The 20098-nt window shown below is 54.1% G+C and overlaps 1 protein-coding gene across 6 annotated transcripts in view; it reads left to right on the forward strand.

Moving 5' to 3' along the window:
* TRPM4 (transient receptor potential cation channel subfamily M member 4) overlaps positions 1–20098 on the forward strand; it is a 61913-nt gene that overhangs the window by 14319 nt on the left and 27496 nt on the right. For 5 of the 6 annotated variants that reach the window (XR_009545229.1, XM_060174141.1, XM_060174142.1 and 2 more), the window contains exons 3-14: positions 467–641; positions 922–1102; positions 1224–1387; positions 2101–2284; positions 3328–3389; positions 3743–3934; positions 4604–4703; positions 10438–10550; positions 12510–12848; positions 13057–13191; positions 16986–17115; positions 17366–17511. Coding sequence is in view for 5 of the 6 variants with exons in the window: in XM_060174141.1 (XP_060030124.1) it covers positions 467–641; positions 922–1102; positions 1224–1387; positions 2101–2284; positions 3328–3389; positions 3743–3934; positions 4604–4703; positions 10438–10550; positions 12510–12848; positions 13057–13191; positions 16986–17115; positions 17366–17511 (1921 nt within the window). In the remaining variant the exon portion in view is untranslated. The remainder of the gene's footprint in view (positions 1–466; positions 642–921; positions 1103–1223; positions 1388–2100; positions 2285–3327; positions 3390–3742; positions 3935–4603; positions 4704–10437; positions 10551–12509; positions 12849–13056; positions 13192–16985; positions 17116–17365; positions 17512–20098) is intronic. The other variant, XM_060174144.1, reaches the window with a different exon arrangement.

Consider the following 20098-nt stretch of genomic DNA (forward strand, 5'->3'; position numbering starts at 1 on the left):
AGAGTCTCTTTGAGAACCATTATGCTTTCTCTCCAGCGTGTGTGTGTGTGTGTGTGTGTGTGTGTGTGTGTGTGTGTGTGTGTGATAAAGACAGAGAGAAACCGAGAGAGGAGAGTCAGAGAGACACCTGCAGACCTGCTTCACCACTTGTGAAGCTTCCCCCCTGCATGTGGGGACTGGGGACTTGAACCCAGGTCCTTGTGCACAGTAATGCGTGCCCACAACCAGGTGCCTCACCACCCGGCCCCAGGGCTTCCCCTTTATTGGCCAGAGGGCTGTGTTTGGACAGGGAAGGCACCCAGTGGCCCTGTGCCCACCCGTTTCCCTTCCGGCATGCAGCTGGGTCCTGGGTGGTGTGGTCCCTGCCGGCCTCTGGGGGACACACAGAAACAGGGACACCTTTCCAGGGCATTGGTGGGGGGGTGGTCGGGGACATCCCTGGGGTTCACATTCCCCCCCACCCCAGAGGGACCCTGTGCCAATGTGGGCGAGACCGGAGTGCCCACCCAGCGGTGGCCATGGAGGACGCCTTCGGGGCGGCCGTGGTGACCTCGTGGGACAGCAGTGTGCACACGACCGAGAAGCCCACGGACGCCTACGGGGACCTGGACTTCACGGGTGCAGGACGGAGGCCAAGCAATGTGAGACCTGTAGAACTGGGGGTGGGGGGCTCCCCTGCCAGGGCCTTGGCACCCCAGCTGAGCACTGGGCCCCTGTCACCTGCCCCTGCCTGCACCCTCCCGGCTCCCACCTTCACTCTGTCTGCTCTTGTGTCTGTCTTTCCGTCTCTGTCTCCTTCTCTCTCTGGTTCTCTGTCTCCTTTCTCTGGGACTCCCTCTCTGGGTCTCTGTCCCTCCATGTCTCTGTCCCCCTATTAGTCTCTGTCCTCTCCCCCATGTCCCATCCTCTGTGTGTCTGCAGTTCCTCCGGCTCTCTGACCGCACGGATCCAGCTACAGTTTATAACCTGGTCACACGCACATGGGGTCTCCGGGCCCCCAACCTGGTGGTGTCTGTGCTGGGGGGCTCAGGGGCCCCAGCCCTGCACACCTGGCTGCAAGACCTGCTGCGTCGTGGGCTGGTGCGGGCAGCCCAGAGCACAGGTGACTGGGGGGCCCGGACCCCATTTCCCTACTCCCAACACCTGCCTCCTCCGTCTCCAGAGGGCTCTCACGCTGTCTCTCACTCTCTCCATGAGTCCATTGTCTCTGTGTCTCTGTCCAGGGGCCTGGATCGTCACAGGCGGCCTGCACACAGGCATTGGCCGACACGTAGGCGTGGCAGTGCGGGACCACCAGATGGCCAGCACGGGGGGCACCAAGGTGGTGGCCATGGGCGTGGCTCCCTGGGGTGTGGTCCGGAACAGAGACACCCTCACCAACCCCAAGGTGGGACCCAGGGTCTTCGAAGAGGAGAGGCTAGGGGCTGGAGGACCCCTGGGTGTGAGGGAGGAGGGGCTGGAGGACCCCTGGGTGTGAGGGAGGAGGGGCTGGAGGACACCTGGGTGTGAGGGAGGAGGGGCTGGAGGACACCTGGGTGTGAGGGGAGAGGCTGAGGACCCCTGGGTGTGAGGGGAGGGGCTGGGGACCCCTGGGTGTGAGGTGAGGGGCTGGAGGACCCCTGGGTGTGAGGGGAGGGGCTGGAGGACCCCTGGGTGTGAGGGGAGGGGCTGGGGGCCCCTGTGTGTGAGGGGTGGGGCTGGGAGCCACTGGGTGTGAGGGGAGTGGCTGGGGACCCCTGGGTGTGAGGGAGGAGGGGCTGGGGGACACCTGGGTGTGAGGGAGGAGGGGCTGGAGGACACCTGGGTGTGAGGGGAGGGGCTGGGGACCCCTGGGTGTGAGGAGAGGGGCTGGGGGCCCCTGTGTGTGAGGGGTGGGGCTGGGAGCCACTGGGTGTGAGGGGAGGGGCTGGGGTTCCCTGGGTGTGCGGGGGGAGGGCCTGGGCTCTGGACTCCTAACCCTACCGTGACTGTACCAGCCAGTAGCCCGCCCCTGGCCCTCACACTGCTCAGCCTTGGCCAGTGCAGGGTAGGTGGATGGACGAGGCGGCCCTGCATCTGGCGTCTCCTCTCCTCTGAGGGAGGACCCGACCTGCTCCCCAGGGCTCCTTCCCTGCAAGGTACCGGTGGCACGGGGACCCCGAGGACGGGCTGGAGTTTCACCTGGACTACAACTACTCGGCCTTCCTCCTGGTGGACGACGGCACCCACGGGCGCTGGGGTGGCGAGAACGGCTTCCGCCTGCGCTTTGAGTCCTACGTGGCCCTGCAGAAGACGGGCCTGGCCGGTGAGCCGCTCCCCACCGCCCCGCTCATCTGGGGGCTGCACCAGGAGGTCTCTCTACTCAAACGCCTTCTCCCATCACCTTCTCCCCCTTTCTGAGAGAGAGAGAGAGAGAGAGATCGCGAGCGCCAGAGCATTGCTGCGGCACAGGATGCTGGAGGCATGAACTCAGGACCTCATGCTGTGGTGTCTCTCCTCTCTCTGTCTCTTTCGCCTCCAGTCGCTGGGGCTTGGTGCAGCACCCACGATTCCATCGCTCCTGGTGGCTACCCTCCCCCATTTTATTCAGTAGGACAGACAGAAAATGAGAAGGGAAGTAGAGACAGAAAGAGAGACACCTGCAGACCAGCTTCATTCTTAGTGAAGTGGATGCCCTGGAGGTGCGGAGTGGGGACTCAAACCCGGGTCCTTATACTTGGTAATATGTGCGCTTATGCAGAAGTGCTGGGGTGGTGACCCCCCCACCCCCACCCCCGCCCTCGGCTCCCCGGCCCCCCGGCCCCAGTCTCTGGCTCTGCACACGCAGAAAGATTCCAGCTGTCATTCCTAGCATGCCCTGGCCTTGCGTCAGGAGCGAGAACTGCAGTGGAGGAGCGTAGTCTCAGCATCTCACTCCCCGTTTGAATGTCCTGTTTGAATGGGGGTCGAGCTAGTGTGACGCTATCTTAGCTGATTCAGCTGTGGGGAAGTCACTGCCCGGGTCGCGTCTGCAGGGCGCTTGAATAGTCCTCGCCTGGCCTCATTTCCTTCTGTCTCTGTTTGACTTCTCATCCTCTCCTGGCTCCTAGGAGGTTAATCAGTCACAGGACGCATGCAAGTCACAGACGCCTGCCTCCCTCAGGGTCCCAGGGGTCAAGGCCTCTGCAGCTGCCACCCCCTGGGAGTCAGGGAGTCATCCCGGCCTGGCCCGTCCCCATGTGCTCACTCCTCTGACAGTGGATTAGCCAGAAGCTGGCATTTGCCCCAGGGGCACCTGGGAAATGTAGTTCTCACCCATCTCTTGCAAAGGCTGATGGGAGGTGACCCCCCCATCTGTTCTCTCCTTAGGGACAGGAATTGACATCCCAGTCCTGCTCCTCCTGATTGATGGTGATGAGAAGATGCTGAAGGTATAGGAGCTGCGGGGCTGGGTGGTGGTGCACCTGGCAGAGTGGTGCACACATTACCACGCCTCAGGACCAGGGTTCGAGCCTCTGGTCCTCAAATCTGGGGGGAGGCTTCACGAGTGGGAAAACAGGTCTGTAGGTCTCTCTCTATATATATCCCTCTCTATCTTCCCTTCCTTTTCTCTGCCTCTATCCCATAAACAAAATAAAACAAGAAGGTATCAGGGCTGTGATGCCCCCATTTCCAGGGGGAGGGACTCTTGCATCCTAAGGCCAGAGGAGCAGGGGTCTGGGGGTGTAGGGCTCCAGGTGGGGTGGGCACCTCCTTTCTGAAGTGACGCTCTTTCATCCTGCAGCGGATAGAGGATGCCACTCAGGAGAGGCTCCCCTGCCTCCTAGTGGCGGGCTCCGGGGGTGCTGCTGACTGTCTGGCTGAGATTCTGGAAGACATTGTGGCACCAGGCAGTGAGGGAGGCCGGCGTGGCGGAGCCCAGGAGAGCGTCAGGCGGTATTTCCCCAACGGGGACCCCAAGGCTCTCCAGGCCCAGGTATGACACTGGGGACCCAAGGCTGCTTCCTGAGACGGGAGGGAATTGGGGATCAGGGCACTTGAGTCTCAAAAGGTGGGGGTGCTGGGAGTCAGGCGGTAGCGCAGCTGGTTAAGCGCAGGTGGCGTGAAGCACAAGGAACTGCATAAGGATCCTGGTTCGAGCCCCCGGCTCCCCACCTGCAGGGGAGTCGCTTCACAGGCCATGAAGCAGGTCTGCAGGTGTCTGTCTTTCTCTCCCCCTCTCTGTCTTCCCCTCCTCTCTCCATTTCTCTCTGTCCTATCTAACAACAATGACATCAATAACAATAACTACAACAACAAGGGCAACAAAAGGGAAAGTAAGTAAATATAAAAGACCAAAAACAAACAAACAAACAAACAAATTTTTTAAAAGGTGGGGGTGCTGAGGATGCAGAGTCTTGATTCCAATGGCAGAGAGGCTGAGACCCACACTTGTGGTTCTGAGGGAGGAGAGGCCGGAGACCCCTGGGTTTGAGGGAGGAGGGGCTGGGGGACCCATAGGTGTGAGTTAGCAGGGAGAAGCCCCTGCTGGCAGTCTGGACCCTGGCTTCTGGGACAGAGGGTTTTGTCCTAGGGGGACACAGGGCCTCCTGTGAGTCAGGGCCCAGGAAAGCCAGGTTGGGGATACAGCGTTTGTTACCTGAAGGTGGAGAGGATCATGACCCGGAAGCAGCTCCTGACCATCTACTCAACTGAGGACGGCCCTGAGGAATTTGAGACCGTTGTTTTAAGGGCCCTCGTGAAGGGTAAGATCTTGGGTCTCCCAGGTTCTGCCTGATTTTGACATCGTTCCTGGTTTGGCCATGTTATCCATTCTCAAATCTAGGGTCTCAAATGTTTCTTTTTATATCATTTTCACTGTGCAGTGGAAAGGAGGCAAGAAAGCAAGAAAGAAAGGACTGCGGAGCTAGCATAATGGCTCTGCAAAAAAACTTTCCCATCTGAGGCTCTGAGGTCCCAGGTTCAGTCCCTAGCACCACCATAAGCCCGAGCTGTGCAGGGCTCAATTTCTCTGTATCTTTCAACTCTCCATCTCTCTTTCATTGTAAATAAATAAATAAATAAATAAATAATACACAAAAGAATAAAGAAGCAAGAAAGGAAGTAGTCCTTTTGGAGAGTGCCATCAGGGCCAGCCTCTCGGCCCAGCAGCGACCCAGGGAGGGGTGGCATTCCCCTCAGGGCACAGCCTGGAATATGGGGTAGTAGGCAGCAGGCAAGCTGGACTCTGCAGATACATTAACTCCCAGCATCCTCTGAGGTTGCGGGCTGCTCTGTACACCACGGCTGCAGGGGTGTGAGAGGCTGACAGCATGGGCAGAGTGCACAGAGGATGGGCTTTCAGCAGAGCAGGGATGGGACACACACACACACACACACACACACACACACACATACACACCTGCTCAGGACCCGGGTTGAGCCAGGCCTTGTGCGGAGCAGTGGACCTGCCTTCTCGCCCCCCATCCCCCACTCCTCTGGGCTCCTTGGTAACCAGGTAGTTGAGGCTCAGAGAAAGGGGGGAAGTGACAAGGTCACACACAGCAACAGGGATCCAGAATCAAAACAAAACAAAGCAAAACAATTTTTTTCCTCTACCAGAATTTTCACAGGCGTACAATTCTGCCACTCATGGGGGGGAGGATTTTGTTTTGCTTTTTTCTGTTGCTGTTTCAGAGAGGAGGTGAGAGACAGAGAGGGAGACAGCAAGAGAGACAGTACAGCACTGCTCCACCCCAGTGATGGCTCCCCTTGGCATGGGGTGTCTATGTGGCGGTTGCTGTGTGTAGTCAAGTGTGAGCACAGGGGTGGGGGCAGGCGGTGGCACACCTGGTTAAATGCACACATCACAGTGTGCAAGGATCCGGGTTCAAGCCCCTGGTCCCCACCTGCAGGGCGGAAAACTTCATGAGTGGTGAAGCAGGGCTGCAGGTCTCTCTCTGTCTCTCTCCCTCCTCCTCCCCTCTCAGTTTCTCTCTGTCTCTGTCCAATAATAAATTAATGAAATTTTCAAAAGAAGTGTGAGGGTGAGGAATGGCACTGGGGAAGCTCTGAGGGCAGTGGACCTGAGCTGTGGTTACTCCCCTTCTCACTCCGGTAAAAATAATCGGGGGGATCAGCCCTGGAGTGGTAGCATTTCATATGTGCTAGGTCCCCAGCGCTCCTGCAATTTTTAAAATTCATTTAAATTAAATTAATTAATTAAATTGCTTCCGGGGTTATTGCTGGAGCTTGATGCCTGTGCCCCGAATCCACCACTCCTGGCAGTAGCTTTTACCCATTGTTGTTGTGGTGGTTGGAGAGGACTGAGAGAAATTGAGACCAGAGGGGAAGACAGAGAGGGGGAGAGGAAGGTAGACACCTGCAGACCCGCTTCACTGCCTGTGAAGCGACCCCCATACCCTGCAGGGGGCACCTGGGGGATTGAACCGGGATCTTTGCGTCATCAGTCCTTGCACTTTGTACTATGTGCGCTTAACCCAGTGTGCCACTGCCCGGCCCGCTATTAATTTTTCTTTTTTTTTTTTTTAATTTATTTTCCCTTTTTCGTTGCCCTTTTTTTTTATTGTTGTTGTAGTTATTATTGTTGCTGTTATTGATGTCATTGTTGTTGGATAGGACAGAGAGAAATGGAGAGAGGAGGGGCAGACAGAGAAGGGGAGAGACAGACAGACACCTGCAGACCTGCTTCACCGCCTGTGAAGCGACTCCCCTGCAGGTGGGGAGCCGGGGCCTCGAACTGGGATGCTTATACCGGTCCTTGTGCTTCGCGCCACGTGCACTTAACCCGCTGCGCTACCGCCCGACTCCCTAATTTTTCTTTTGTATGAGAGGGAGAGGGCAGCATTCCGTTGCTTCACTATCTCCCTGACAGGGAGTCAGGGTCTGGCTTCAGGTCTGTCAGACCCAACTGCACTGCAAGGGGGCAGGGGCGTGTGAGGGCCAGGTGGATGTGCCAGAGACAGGGCCAGTGAGGTGGGCAGCCCAGCTCCCTCTGCTCCCCAGGACTTCAGTGAGACTTGGTCCTGAGAGGCAGAGCAGAGTCAGGGGTGGTTCTGGGAACATGGTCACAGTCGGTGGCCAGAGAGCCAGGGTTCGGAGATAGGTGGGTCATTTGATGTGAAGGGGAGGCAGGCTCAAGAACTGCAGCTGGGAGTTCTCCGACTGAGGGGACAAATGAGGCAACCTCAGAGTTCACTGCAGAGCACAAGACTTGCATGGCAGAGGCCCCAAGTTCAAGCCCCAGCACCACCAATGAAGCCAAAACTGAGTAGCGTCCTGGCCGCTCTCTGTCGTACAAGTTAATAAGAAAGTCTTTGTGAAGGGTGATGTCCCTGACATGGGGTGCCCAGAGGGAACAGACTTTGGAGTGAGTCACTGAGCTCAGTTTGGGGTGTGGGGACAAGGGAAGACCCAGGTGACAAGTGTGGGTGGTGTCAGAGCACTGCCCAGCCTTTTCCTTTCTCTTTTAATGATGATTATTACATACAAGAGAGTTTTTTCTTTTATCTATTTATTTTTTAAATTATTTTTGGAAACAGAGCTGGCAGTCAGCTGAGGTAAAGAACAAACACCTCATCACAGACCCCTGCGAGCGTCAACCCGGCTTTGACCTAGCACATTATGATTGGGCCCTCCTCAATCGCTATCGAACAGGCCATGGCCGGTGCGCCGCTATGTTCCATCGCTGGGGAGCCAGAGACGACCCAAATCTGCCCCTGCGGCTCCAGACAGACTATGACCCACATAGTCAATGACTGCCACCTCTCCAGATTCAAAGGAGGTCTCGAAACTTTACATCAGGCTCAACCTGATGCTGTTGACTGGCTACGGAAGAAGGGCAAACGCTAGAAGAAGAAGAAGATTTTTAAAAAATATTCTATTTGTTTTACTTTAATGAGAGAGAGAGAGAGAGAGAGAGAGAGAGGGATACAGAGAGACCAGGCAGGAATAGATAGCATAATGGTTACACAAAGAGACTCTCATGCCTGAGGCTCCAAAGTCCCAGGTTTAGTACCCCACACCACCATGAGCCAGGGCTGATTAGTGCTGTTGTTAAAAAAAAAAGAGGGGAGTCGGGTGGTAGTGCAGCGGGCTAAGCGCACATGGCGCGAAGTGCAAGGACTGGCCTAAGGATCCCAGTTTGAACCCCCAGCTCCCCACCTGCAGGGGAGTCACTTCACAAGCAATGAATCAGGCCTGCAGGTGTCTATCTTTCTCTCTCCCTCCTTTCTCCATTTCTCTTTGTCCTATCCAACAATGACGATATCAATAACTACAACAATAAAACAACAAGGGCAACAAAAGGGAATAAATAAAATAAATATTAAAAAAATAATAATAACAAATGAGATACAGAGAGACCTGAGCCCTGCTCAGCTCTGGCCAATGGTAGTACTGGGGATTGAACCTGAGACTTCGGAGCATGAAAATCTTGCATGACCATTATGCTATCCCACCCCCTCTTCTCTCAATACAGAAATTCTGGAGGTAGAACTCAGGAATCTATTTAAACAAAAAATTTATGGGGGCCAGGTATTGGTACACTTGGTTAGGTGCACACATTACAAGGACCAGGGCTTGTGTCCCTGGTCCCCACCAGCAGGGGAAAAGCTGCCGGCCTAGTGTGGGGGTGCCTTCTTCCCAGACGCTTACTCTCTGGGTTGGAGAGAACTCGACCGGAACCGGCCTGGGCTGCTGCTTACTCAGCGACGCGGGAGAGAGACCAGGAGCTCGTGGCGGAGTGGGAATGCAGTGTGTCTTTATTGATCAGAGACAATGCTTTTATAGGATAGAACCGGAAGTGGCAAGTCGGAAAAGGAAATGGCTAGGAAAGGGGGTGGACAAAAGGAAAAAGCGGGCTAAGGGAGAAACTTCCTCAGCAACTATTGTGAAGGTTTCAACAGGCGGGATTAATGCTACCCTGCAGGCAGGGCGGGTCTCGAGGTAGAAAGAAGATAGATCAAAGGTATGGAATTGGGTGGGGATCTTTCAGGCAAAACAATGATTATGTAAATAGACCATAGTATCAGGAATGCAGGGGAGCGGGCTTAATGCCGGACAGAAAGCTTCACCAGCAGGGAAGCAGGGCTGCAGGGAAGCAGGGCTGCAGGTGTCTCTCCCTGTCTCGCCACTCCCTCTCACTTTCTCTGTTCTGTCAAGTAAAATAAAGTTAAAAATGTAAAAAATAATATATATATATATTTATAAAAACAGATACTTTCTGTATTTATTTTAATGAGAGCTAGGCTAGCTAGATACCAGAAAATTGCTCAGCTCTGGTTTATGGTGGTGTTGGGGATTGAACTTGCGACCACAGAACCTCAGGCATGAGAGTCTCTTTATATAACCATTACGCTGTCGTTCCTACCCTCCTCCACCTCCTCCTCCTCCTTCTTCTTCTTTTTAATATTTTGTTTATTTATTAATGAGAGAGATAGGAAGAGAGAGAAAGAACCAGATACCACTCTGGGACATGTGCTGCCTGGGATTGAACTCAAGATCTCATGCTTGAGAGTCAAGCGCCTTATCCACTCTGCCACCTCTCAGACCACCCCTCCTCCTTCTCCTCCTTCCCCTTCCCCTTCCCCTTCCCCTTCCCCTTCTCCTTCTCCTTCTCCTTCTCCTTCTCCTTCTCCTCTTCCTTCTCCTTCTCCTTCTTCTTCTTCTATTTTTTGTTTTTGCTTCCAGGGTTATCACTGGTGCTGGGTGCCGGCACTCTAATTCACTGCTCCTGTGGCCATTTCCCCCCATTGTTGTTGCTGCTGCTGCTGCTGTTGCTGGATAGGGCAGAGAAATGGAGAGAGAAGGGGAAGATGGGGGGAGGGGTTACAGACACCTGAAGACCTGCTTCACCGCTTGTGAACGGGGATCCTTGCGCTGGTCCTTGTCCTTTGCACTATGTGCACTTAACCCAGTGCCCCCTCTTTCTTTCTTTTCCTTAAGATTTACCTATTATCAATGAAAGAGGGAGGGAGAAAGAGAGAGCTAGAGCATCACTCTGGCACATGCAATAGCAAGGTTGAATTTGAGGTCTCATGCTCGAGAGTCCAGTGCTGTATCCACTGTGCCGCCCCTGGATGCTAGGTATCCTGAGATCAGACGGAGGTGCACCTGGTTGAGTGCACACGTTGAGCAAGGACCTAAGTTCAAGCCCCCAACACCCCACCTACAGGGGGGGATATTTCATGAGCAATGACGAAAGTACTGCAGTCGTCTCTCTGTCTCCCTCCCTCCCTATCTCCCCCTCCCTTCTCAGTTTCTCTGTTTTATCAAATAAAGAAAAAAAAATGGGTGGGGTGGGGTGGGGAAGGGGGAAATGGCCACCAGGAGCAGTGGCTTCATCATGCAGGCACTGCAGAGTCCCAGCGACAACCCTGGTGACAATGAATGAATGAATGAATGAATGAATGAATGCATGCTAGGTATCCGGTGTCCCCGCCCCTGACTTCTGCCTCTCCTGCTCACTCACCCTCTCAGCCTGTGGCAGCTCCGAGGCCTCAGCCTACCTGGATGAGCTGCGTCTGGCCGTGGCCTGGAACCGTGTGGACATTGCCCAGAGTGAACTCTTCCGGGGAGACATCCAGTGGCGGGTGAGGGCGTGGAGCCTGGGGCTGGGCACACTGCGCAGGGCAGCGCTCTCCTCCCTCCGACTTCACCCTCTGGTCTCCCGGGACGGCCTGTCTGGCCTTCTCCTAATCGTTCCTCCGCGCTACCGTGGTTCTCTCCCCACCTACTCATGTGTCAGTCAGTTGATCCATCCTTCCTTCTAGCTGTCCACTCAGCTCTCCATCCTTCCATCACTCGCTCCATTCATTTGTCCTTAAATCCTTCCATCTGACCATCCATCCATTCTGCATTCATCCTTCCAGCGGTTTAATCTTCAGTTCAGCCAATCACCATGAGTTAAGTATTTTGCTTCTGACTGTATCCATTACAAACTGAGACAAACTGAGGCCCAAACAAGAAACAGAGGAAGTTGAAGTATTTATTCACACAAACACATAGAGTAGTCATTATTACAAACTTACGCATGTGCAGACCCAGAACAGACACAGAACACTGGGACCTCAGGAGACCTGAGGGGTTCCCCCCCCCAAGCTGGAGTGCCAATCAGTGGCCCCATTGTTTGGGACAGAGACCCAGAGGCTGGGAGCTTGTCTCCTTTATTTATTTTTAATTTTTTATATATATTTATTCCCTTTTGATGCCCTTGTTGTTTTATTGTTGTAGTTATTATTGTTGTTGTTATTGATGTCATCATTGTTGGACAGGACAGAGAGAAATGGAGAGAGGAGGGGAAGACAGGGGGAGAGAAAGACAGACACCTGCAGACCTGCTTCACCGCCTGTGGAGCGACTCCCTTGCAGGTGGGAAGCTGGGGGCTCAAACCGGAATCCTTCCCTGGTCCTTGTGCTTTGCGCCACGTGCGCTTAACCCGCTGCACTGCCGCCTGACTCCCGCTCATCTCCTTTTAAAGGGAATGGGAGTGGGAGGCTTCAAGGGGGCCACATGAGTACATTCCTAGAACGAACATTCTGAAACTACCATGCAGTGCCAGGAAGGGAGCGGGCAGGTTAGTGACAACCATCATGGCACAAAGGTTACAAGACAGATGGGTTTCGGTAACATTCTTAGTTAATCACAAATTCTTTGCTGTCCTTGGGTGGGGAAAGGGGACATCCCCTCATTATCTGGTCCTCTGAAGGTTTGCTCTTAATTGCTAAAATCACCTAGTTTTCTATACAGGGGGATTTCTAAGTGAATCAGCTTGGGGGACTTATTCGTTCACACTTATGCATCCATCTGATCATTTGTTCATCCATCCTTTCTTCCACCAATCCATCACTCATCTTTCCATCCATCTATCCATTCATCTTCCCATCCACCCACTCATCTTTCCATTAATACATTCAGCACTCACTTTTCCACCCATCTTCCCATCTTTCCATTAATACATTCAACACTCACTTTTCCACTCATCTTCCCATCCATCCATCCTTCCATCCATTACTCATCTTCCCATCCATCTATCTATCTGCCCACCCATCCATCCACCTTTCCATCCACCCATCTACCCATCTGTCCATCCTCCATCATCCATCTTTCCATCCACCCATCCATCAGTAGGCTCTGAACCCCGTCTGTCCTTCCATCCATCCTTTCATCCATCACCCATCTTCCCATCCATCCACCTATCCATTTGCCCACCCATCCACCCATCTTTCCATCCACCCATCTCTCTATCTACCCATCTACCCATCCATCATCCATCCACCCATCTTTCCATCCACCCATCTACCCATCCATCATCCTCCATCATCCATCCACCCATCTTTCCATCCACCCATCTACCCATCCATCCATCCTCCATCATCCATCTATCCATCCACTCATCTCTCCATCCACCTGTCTGCCCATGCATCCATCCTCCATCATCCGTCTTTCCATCCACCCATCCATCACTGGGCTCTGAACCCTGTCTGTCTCTTGCCCATGGCCTCGGACCTCACCTGACCTGTGTCTGTGCCCCCCGCCCTCCCTCCCGCCAGTCCTGCCACCTGGAGGCCTCCCTCATGGACGCCCTCCTGAATGACCGGCCGGAGTTCGTGCGCCTGCTCATCTCCCACGGGCTCAGCCTGGACCACTTCCTGACCCCCAAGCGCCTGGCCCAGCTCTACAGCGCAGCGCCGCCCAACTCCACCATCCGCGGCCTTCTGGACCAGGTGTCCCACGGTGCGGGCACCAAAGCCCAAGTCCTGAAGCCCAGCGGGCAGCCCCGGCCCCCCAACGTGGGGCAGCTGCTGCGGATGCTGCTGGGGGAGACTTGTGCACCGAAATACCGCACCGAGGGCGCCGGGGACCATCAGGACCATTCCTGCAAGGAGAGAGTAAGGGGTGGGCGGGGCTGGAGAAAGGAGGACGGGAGGGGGCGTGGTCATGATAAGGGGCGGGGCTAGCCGGTGGGGCAGGGCCACTCAGCGTGGAGGCTAGGACCGAAGAGGTGTGGTCAGATGGGGGGCGGGGCTGGTGGATCCCACCAAGGGGTGTGGCCAGTGTGGGCGGGGCGCGTCTTCACCACGCCCCCTCCACCTGCAGAGCTGCCTGCTCTGGGACAAGGCCCCCCTGGAGGTCACGCTGGACGCGGTGCTGGGCCAGGCGCCCTGGAGTGACCTGCTCCTGTGGGCCGTGCTTCTAAACAGGGCTCAGATGGCCTTGTACTTCTGGGAGATGGTGAGTCCGGCCTGGAACTGTAGTTCTGCCTTCTTCCTTCCCACTGATCCCCTGCCCCTGCCCCTGCCCCTGTCCTCTGGTCTCTTTTGTTTGTTTATTTTTAGAGATTTATTTGTTGCCCGACAGACAGAGAACCAGAACACCACTTTGCCGCATGCGGTGCTGGCAGTGGAACTCGAGCCCCCGGCCTTGAGAGTCTAGCGCTTTCTCCACTGCGCCAGCTCCCAGGCCTCTGCCAACCGCAATCATTCCCAAAGGAGAGCCGCCCGCTCCCTCCCTCTGGGGCCGACAGCTGAGCCGGGAATGTGGGCCGGCTTCAAGGCTGCCGCCACCAGGGGAGGTAAACAGATTAGTTAAAATGCCACTGTGCTACTCTGTGGTTTAGCATTTCTTTTCTCCATTAAGCAGTCTCCTTGTGTGATTTTTAAAATCTTAAATTCCAGACTCCTGAAAATGCCTGTGAGTGATGGGTTTTTTGTTTCCCAGCTAATGTGGAGGTATGGCGTTTACCATTTTATTTATTTTTTTAGATTTTATTTATTCATAAGAAGATAGGAGAAGTGAGAGAAAGAACCAGATATCACTCTGGAACATGTGCTGCTGGGGATGGAACTCAGGATCTCCCGCTTGAGAGTCCAACGCTTTATCTACTGCGCCATCTCCCAGATCACTTATTTTATCTATAATTTTTTGGGGGGTGGATAGAGATAGAAGAGGAGAGTGGAGGAAGGGGGAGATAGGAAGGAGAAGAGGCAGAGAGACACCTGCAGCCCTGCTTCACCATTTGTGAGGCTCGCTCCCTGCAGGTGGGGACTGGGTTCTTGAGCCTGAGCTCTCACACATGGTGACAAGTGTGCTTCACTAGGTATGCCACTGCCTAGCTCTTTTTTCCTTTTTAACTTTTTTTAAAAAATCATTATCTTTATTTGATAGAGACAGCCAGAAAATCAGGAGGGAAAGGGGTGATAGAGAGGGAGAGAGGCAGAGAGACACCTGCAGCCCTGCTTCACCACTCGCAAAGCTTTCCCCCTGCAGGTGGGGACCACGGGCTCGAACCCCGGTCCTCGTGCACTGTAATGTGTGCGCTCAACCAGGTGCACCACCATCTGGCCCCTTTTTAACTTTTTAAAAAATATTTATTTATTTATTCCCTTTTGTTGCCCTTGTTGCTTTATTGTTGCAGTTATTGATGTTGTCGTTGTTGGATAGGACAGAGAAATGGAGAGAGGAGGGGAAGACAGAGAGGGGGAGAGAAAGACAGACACCTGCAGACCTGCTTCACCGCCTGGGAAGCGACTCCCCTGCAGGTGGGGAGCCGGGGGCTCGAACCGGGATCCTTAGGCCGGCCCTTGTGATTTGCGCCTCTTTTTTCCTTTTAAATATTTTATTTTAATGATGTAGCACAGAGAGAAAGACACAGAAACACCAGAGCCCTGCTTAGCTCTGGCTGATGGTGGTGCCGGGGGTAGAACCTGGGCCCTCAGAGCCTCAGGCGGGACAGTGTGCTGGGCTCCCACTATGCTCTCTGGCGGGCCCAGCCAGGGAAATTTGAAGCTCTTTATTCTGTCACCTCAGGTGACATCGCCAGTGGCTTCATGACCTGCCCTTGACCCTTGACCGCATCCTGACTCCGGCCCACATTCATATTCTGAATGAACCTGAACCATGTGACTTTGGACATTTTTTCACAGGTTTTCAGTCGCTGCTAGTGCTCCCCAAAGGCGGGCTCAGTACTCACAAAACCAATCAGTCAAGAGGTTCTGAGAAGACAGATTTTACCAGGGGCCAGCACAGCCTGAGGAGAAGGGGACTCACACAAGGCCATCTTCCTCTCAGGCCAGGGTTCAGGGTTTATAAAGGGTGGGGTGCTGGGTCCGAGGGCGTCAGAGAATCCAGCTGGAGGGGCCTTGTCTTGAGTGAGTGAGCAGAGCCTGGTGGCCTTGTTCCTTGTAAATGCAGAGATGCCATCCTTAAACAATGCCTCCTGTGGCTGCTAGTTTATTCTTCCTCAGCACCTCAGTGCTGGATGCCCGGCTAGCCTGAGGGTGTTTCTTCCCGGACACATGCTCTCTGGGTTGGAGAGAACTCTGCAGAGCCAACCTAGGCTGCTGCTTACTCAGTGATGCGGGAGAGGAACCAGGAGCTCTCGTGGCTGAGCTGGAACACAGTGCAATGCTTTTATTGATCAGAGGAAAAATGCCTTTATATCTTCTGAAGTGGAAGTGGCAGGTTGGAAAAGGAAATGGCTAGGAGAGGGGGCAGAGCAGAAAAAAGAGCACAAAGGTAGCAAGCTTCCATCTGACCAGTGGGGATTACACCAATCCCTGCAGGCAGGGCGGGTCTCAGACAAAACAGTGATTATGTAAACAGACCACAGCATCCAGCAATGCAGCATGGGGGGGGGGGGCGCTGGCATAATGCCCAACACTGGGAGGCAGGGCAGGCGGCAGAAACATATAGTGGCCATCACTGTTTTGTTTTTAGCCAGAGTCCTGCTCAGCTCTGGCTCATGGTGGTGCTGGGGATTGAACCTGGGACCTTAAAGCCTCAGGCAGGAGAATCTATTTGAGTAACTATCGTGTTGGTTCCCAGCCTGCATTCATATATATATATATATATATATATATATATATATATATATATATATATATAAAGAAACACAGGGGTGATAACTCACCTGGTCGAGTGCAGACTTCTCCAGGCCCAAGGGCCGAGGCTTGAACGACTGGCCACCACCTGGGAGCGTCACTTCACAAGGGAAGTGTTATGAGTGGTGAGCACTGCTTTTGCTGTTTCTCTTCTCTCTAACCTTCAGTCTGAAAGAAAAGCAAAAATCAAACCTAACAAAAACAACAAGACAGTCCATCAGGAATAGGGGAAGTACACAGGCAGGGAGTTAAGGAAGGGAGTTAAGGAGGGCCAGGCAGAGGCACACCAGGCTAAGCACACATAGTACTAAGCACAAGGACCTACATAAGTGTCTGAGTTCGAGCCCCAGGCTCCCCACCTGCAGGGGAGTCGCTTCCCAGGCGGTGAAGCAGGTCTGCAGGTGTCTGTCTTTCTCTCCCCATCTCTGTCTTCCCCTCCTCTCTCCATTTCTCTCTGTCCTATTCAATAAATGGAAAAAATGGCCTCTAGGAGCAGTGGATCTGTCGTGCTAGCACCAAGCCCTGTGATAACTCTGGAGGCCAAATAAAATAAAATGAGAAAGAAAGACAGACAGAAAGAAAGAAATTAAGAAAAGAAAGCAAACTAGGGAGATAATGGTTCTGCAAAGATTCTCCTGCCTGAAGCTCTGAGAAGCCAGGTTCAATCTCCAGAACCACTATCAGACAGAGCTGAGCAGGGCTCTGGGAAAATAAAATAAAGGGGGAGACCTTGGCTTTTTTAAAATATTTTTTTCTTTATTCCCTTTTGTTGCCCTTGTTGTTTTACTGTGATTGATGTCATCGTTGTTAGATAGGACAGAGAGAAATGGAGAGAGGAGGGGAAGACAGAGAGGGGGGAGAGAAAGACAGACGCCTGCAGACCTGCTTCACCGCCTGGGAAGCGACTCCCCTGCAGGTGGGGAGCTGGGGGCTCGAACCGGCGTCCTTACGCGGGTCCCTGCGCTCAGCGCCACGTGCGCTTAACTCGCTGTGCTACCGCCCGACTCCCCGATCTTGGCTTCTGAAGACCCTGGATAGTCTGTGAATCGCCCCCAGCTCCCCTTTGTCCTTACCCTGCACCACAGGTTTCCTCCCCCTTCTCCCTACCCCATCCTGAGCCTCCTGTCTGTCTGTCTGTCTCCCCAGGGCTCCAATGCCGTGGCTTCGGCGCTGGGGGCCTGCCTGCTGCTGCGGGTGCTCGCCCGCCTGGAGTCGGAAGCGGAGGAGGCTGCTCGCAGGAAGGACCTGGCCACCAAGTTTGAAGGCCTGGGCGCCGGTGCGTGTCCCCCGGGTTGCCAGGGGGTGAGGCGTAAGCTGGGGCCCAGGAGACCCCGCACCCTGTAAAGCACGCGCATTGCCATGCAGGGGGCCTGGGTTCGAGCCCCTGCACTGCCCGGGGAAGCTTCATGAGTGGTGGAGTGGCGCAGCGGTGTCTCTTTGTCTAGTTACAAATAAAGGAGGGGGTGGGTGTATGTCTCACCCCTCCTGGTGCGGCCCTGCAGCCCCGACTCCCCCCCACACCCCAGACCTCTTCGGCGAGTGCTACCGCAGCAGCGAGGACCGCGCCAACCGCCTGCTCCTGCGCCGCTGCCCGCTCTGGGGCGATGCCACCTGCCTCCAGCTCGCTATGCAGGCCGATGCCCGCGCCTTCTTTGCCCAGGACGGGGTGCAGGTGAGCGTGGGGTGCAGGTGAAGGGCGGGGTGCAGGATGGGGTACAGGTGCAGGTGAAGGGGGTGCAGGTGAGCTGGGGGGGTGCCGGTGAGCGGGGCGCTCGCTGTGTCTGGGCAGCATCCGGAGTGGGTGGGTGGTCTCTGGTCTTGGTTAGCCTCCCCTAACAAACACACACACACCACCACCAACAACAACAACAAACATACCACCACACACCCCGAACAGATACACACACCACACAGACACACACCCCGAACAGATACACACATCACACACACACACACACACCCCAAACAGATACACACACCACACAGACACACACCCCGAACAGATACACACATCACACACACACACACACACCCCCCAAACAGATACACACATCACACACACACACACCCCAAACAGATACACACACCACACAGACACATACCCCCCGAACAGATACACACATCACACATCACACACACACACACACACCCCAAACAGATACACACACCACACAGACACACACCCCAAACAGATACACACATCACACACACACATACACACCCCAAACAGATACACACACCACACAGACACACACCCCCCCGAACAGATACACACATCACACACACACACACAACAGATACACACACAAAAACACACAACAGATACACACAACACAAACACACCACACAGATAGATATACAGACAACACACTGTCCCCCCCCACACACACAACAAACAGACACACACACACACTCACACTCATATCTCAGGCCTCTCCCAGCATGGACAATGCTCTGTCGGAAGCCTCACTCCTCTCCCTCCTATAGTGCTTCTTTTTCTCTTTTAAAGACTTATTTTTTTCTCTTTTAAAGACTTATTTTAGGCAGGGAGATGGACTCTCATTCCTGAGGAGGCCCCAGGGTCCCAAGTTCAATCCCCCAGTACCACCGTAGGCCAGAGCTGAGCAGTGCTTCAATAAAAGAAATGAAATGAAATGAAAAAGTTTGTTACAGGGCCAGTAAAGAAGCTCACATGGCTCGTAAACTTCCTTTACCAGCTTTGAGCTCAGACCCCATAATGCTGGAGGAAGCTTTGGTGCCATAGTCAATTTCACTCTCTCTGTGTGCCTCTCTGTTGCTACCTTAAAATGTTTTAATTTGGGAGTCGGGCGGTAGCGCAGGGGTCAAACGCACGTGGCGCGAAGCACAAGGACCCGCGTAAGGATCCTGGTTCGAGCACCTGCAGGGGTGTCGCTTCCCAGGCGGTGAAGCAGGTCTGCAGGTGTCTGTCTTTCTCTCCCCCTCTCTGTCTTCCCCTCCTCTCTCCATTTCTCTCTGTCCTATCCGACAGCGACATCAATAACAACAACAACAATAACTACAACCACAATAAAAAACGAGGGCAACAAAAGGGAAAATAAACAAAATTTTAAAAAAAAATTTTGATTTATTGCACATGGGCTTCACATGAGGTAGAGAGGAGGAGAGGAGCCAGAGTGCCACTCCAGCGCACGCAGTGCTGGGGGTCCCACCAGGAACCCACACTCTACCAGCTGAGCTATCTCCTCCCTCTCTCGTTCTGTCTGAAAAAGAAGGTTCAGCATGTCGAGGCCCAGCAGTGCCTCCCCCACCCTCCTGGGACCCCCCCTCCCAAAGAGAGCCAGTCCAGACACCGGGAGTCCTGACTTCAGGACTTCAGGACTTCAGTCGCATGTCCCTCCCACTTCAACAACTAAGCATTCTCCGTGTGTGTGTGTCTGTCCAGCCGAGGCCTAGTGCAGGCAAGAGTCCTCGGCTCCCAGGCTGACTTTCATTCTAAAAAATATTAGATATGCAAGGACCCAGGTTTGAAGCCCCTGGTCCCCACCTGTTAGGGGGGAAGCTGCACAAGCAGTGAAGCAGGGCTGCAAGTCTCTCTCTGTTTCTCTCTCTCTGTGTGTCTCCGTCCTTCTCAATTGCTTTCTGTCCTATCAGATATAAGAAAACTGAAACAAAGAATTAAAATAAGTAAATAGATAGTAACAGATTAGGTGAAGAGAGAGAGAGTGAGAGAGCGAGGTAGTGTAGCCCTCTCTGCCATCTGTGGAGTTTCCGCTGGTGCTGTGTGGCTCCCGTCTGGTGCCCCCATGTACGAGTCCGGGGCTCCAGGCCGGGGCCGGATACTTGGTGAGGCCTGTACTCTGGGCCCCAAGTCTCAACAGTTAGAATGGCCTCAGTGAGGCTGAGGAGACCGCATCATGGTTCTGCAAAAGACTCTCACACCTGAAGCTCTGAAGTCCCAGGTTCAACCCCCAGCACCACCATCAGCCGGCTGAGCAGGGCTTTTGTCTCTACCTCTCATTAGAAACATAATAAAGAGAAAGGGGAGGGTGTATGGTGGCACACCCTGTGGAGCGCACATGTTATAATGCAGAAGGACTCAGGTTCAAGCCCCCGGTCCCCACCTACAGGAGGAAAGCTTTGTGAGTGGTGAAGCAGTGCTGCAAATCTCTCTCGTTCTCTCTCACCAGACCACTGCTCAACTCGGGCTTATGGTGGTGCTGGGGGAAATCCTAGGACTTCTGAGGCTCAGGCTTGAGAGCTTCTCTGCAGAACCATGA

The sequence above is a fragment of the Erinaceus europaeus genome, chromosome 2 (assembly GCF_950295315.1).
Source record: "Erinaceus europaeus chromosome 2, mEriEur2.1, whole genome shotgun sequence".
Classification (NCBI taxonomy): domain Eukaryota; kingdom Metazoa; phylum Chordata; class Mammalia; order Eulipotyphla; family Erinaceidae; genus Erinaceus; species Erinaceus europaeus.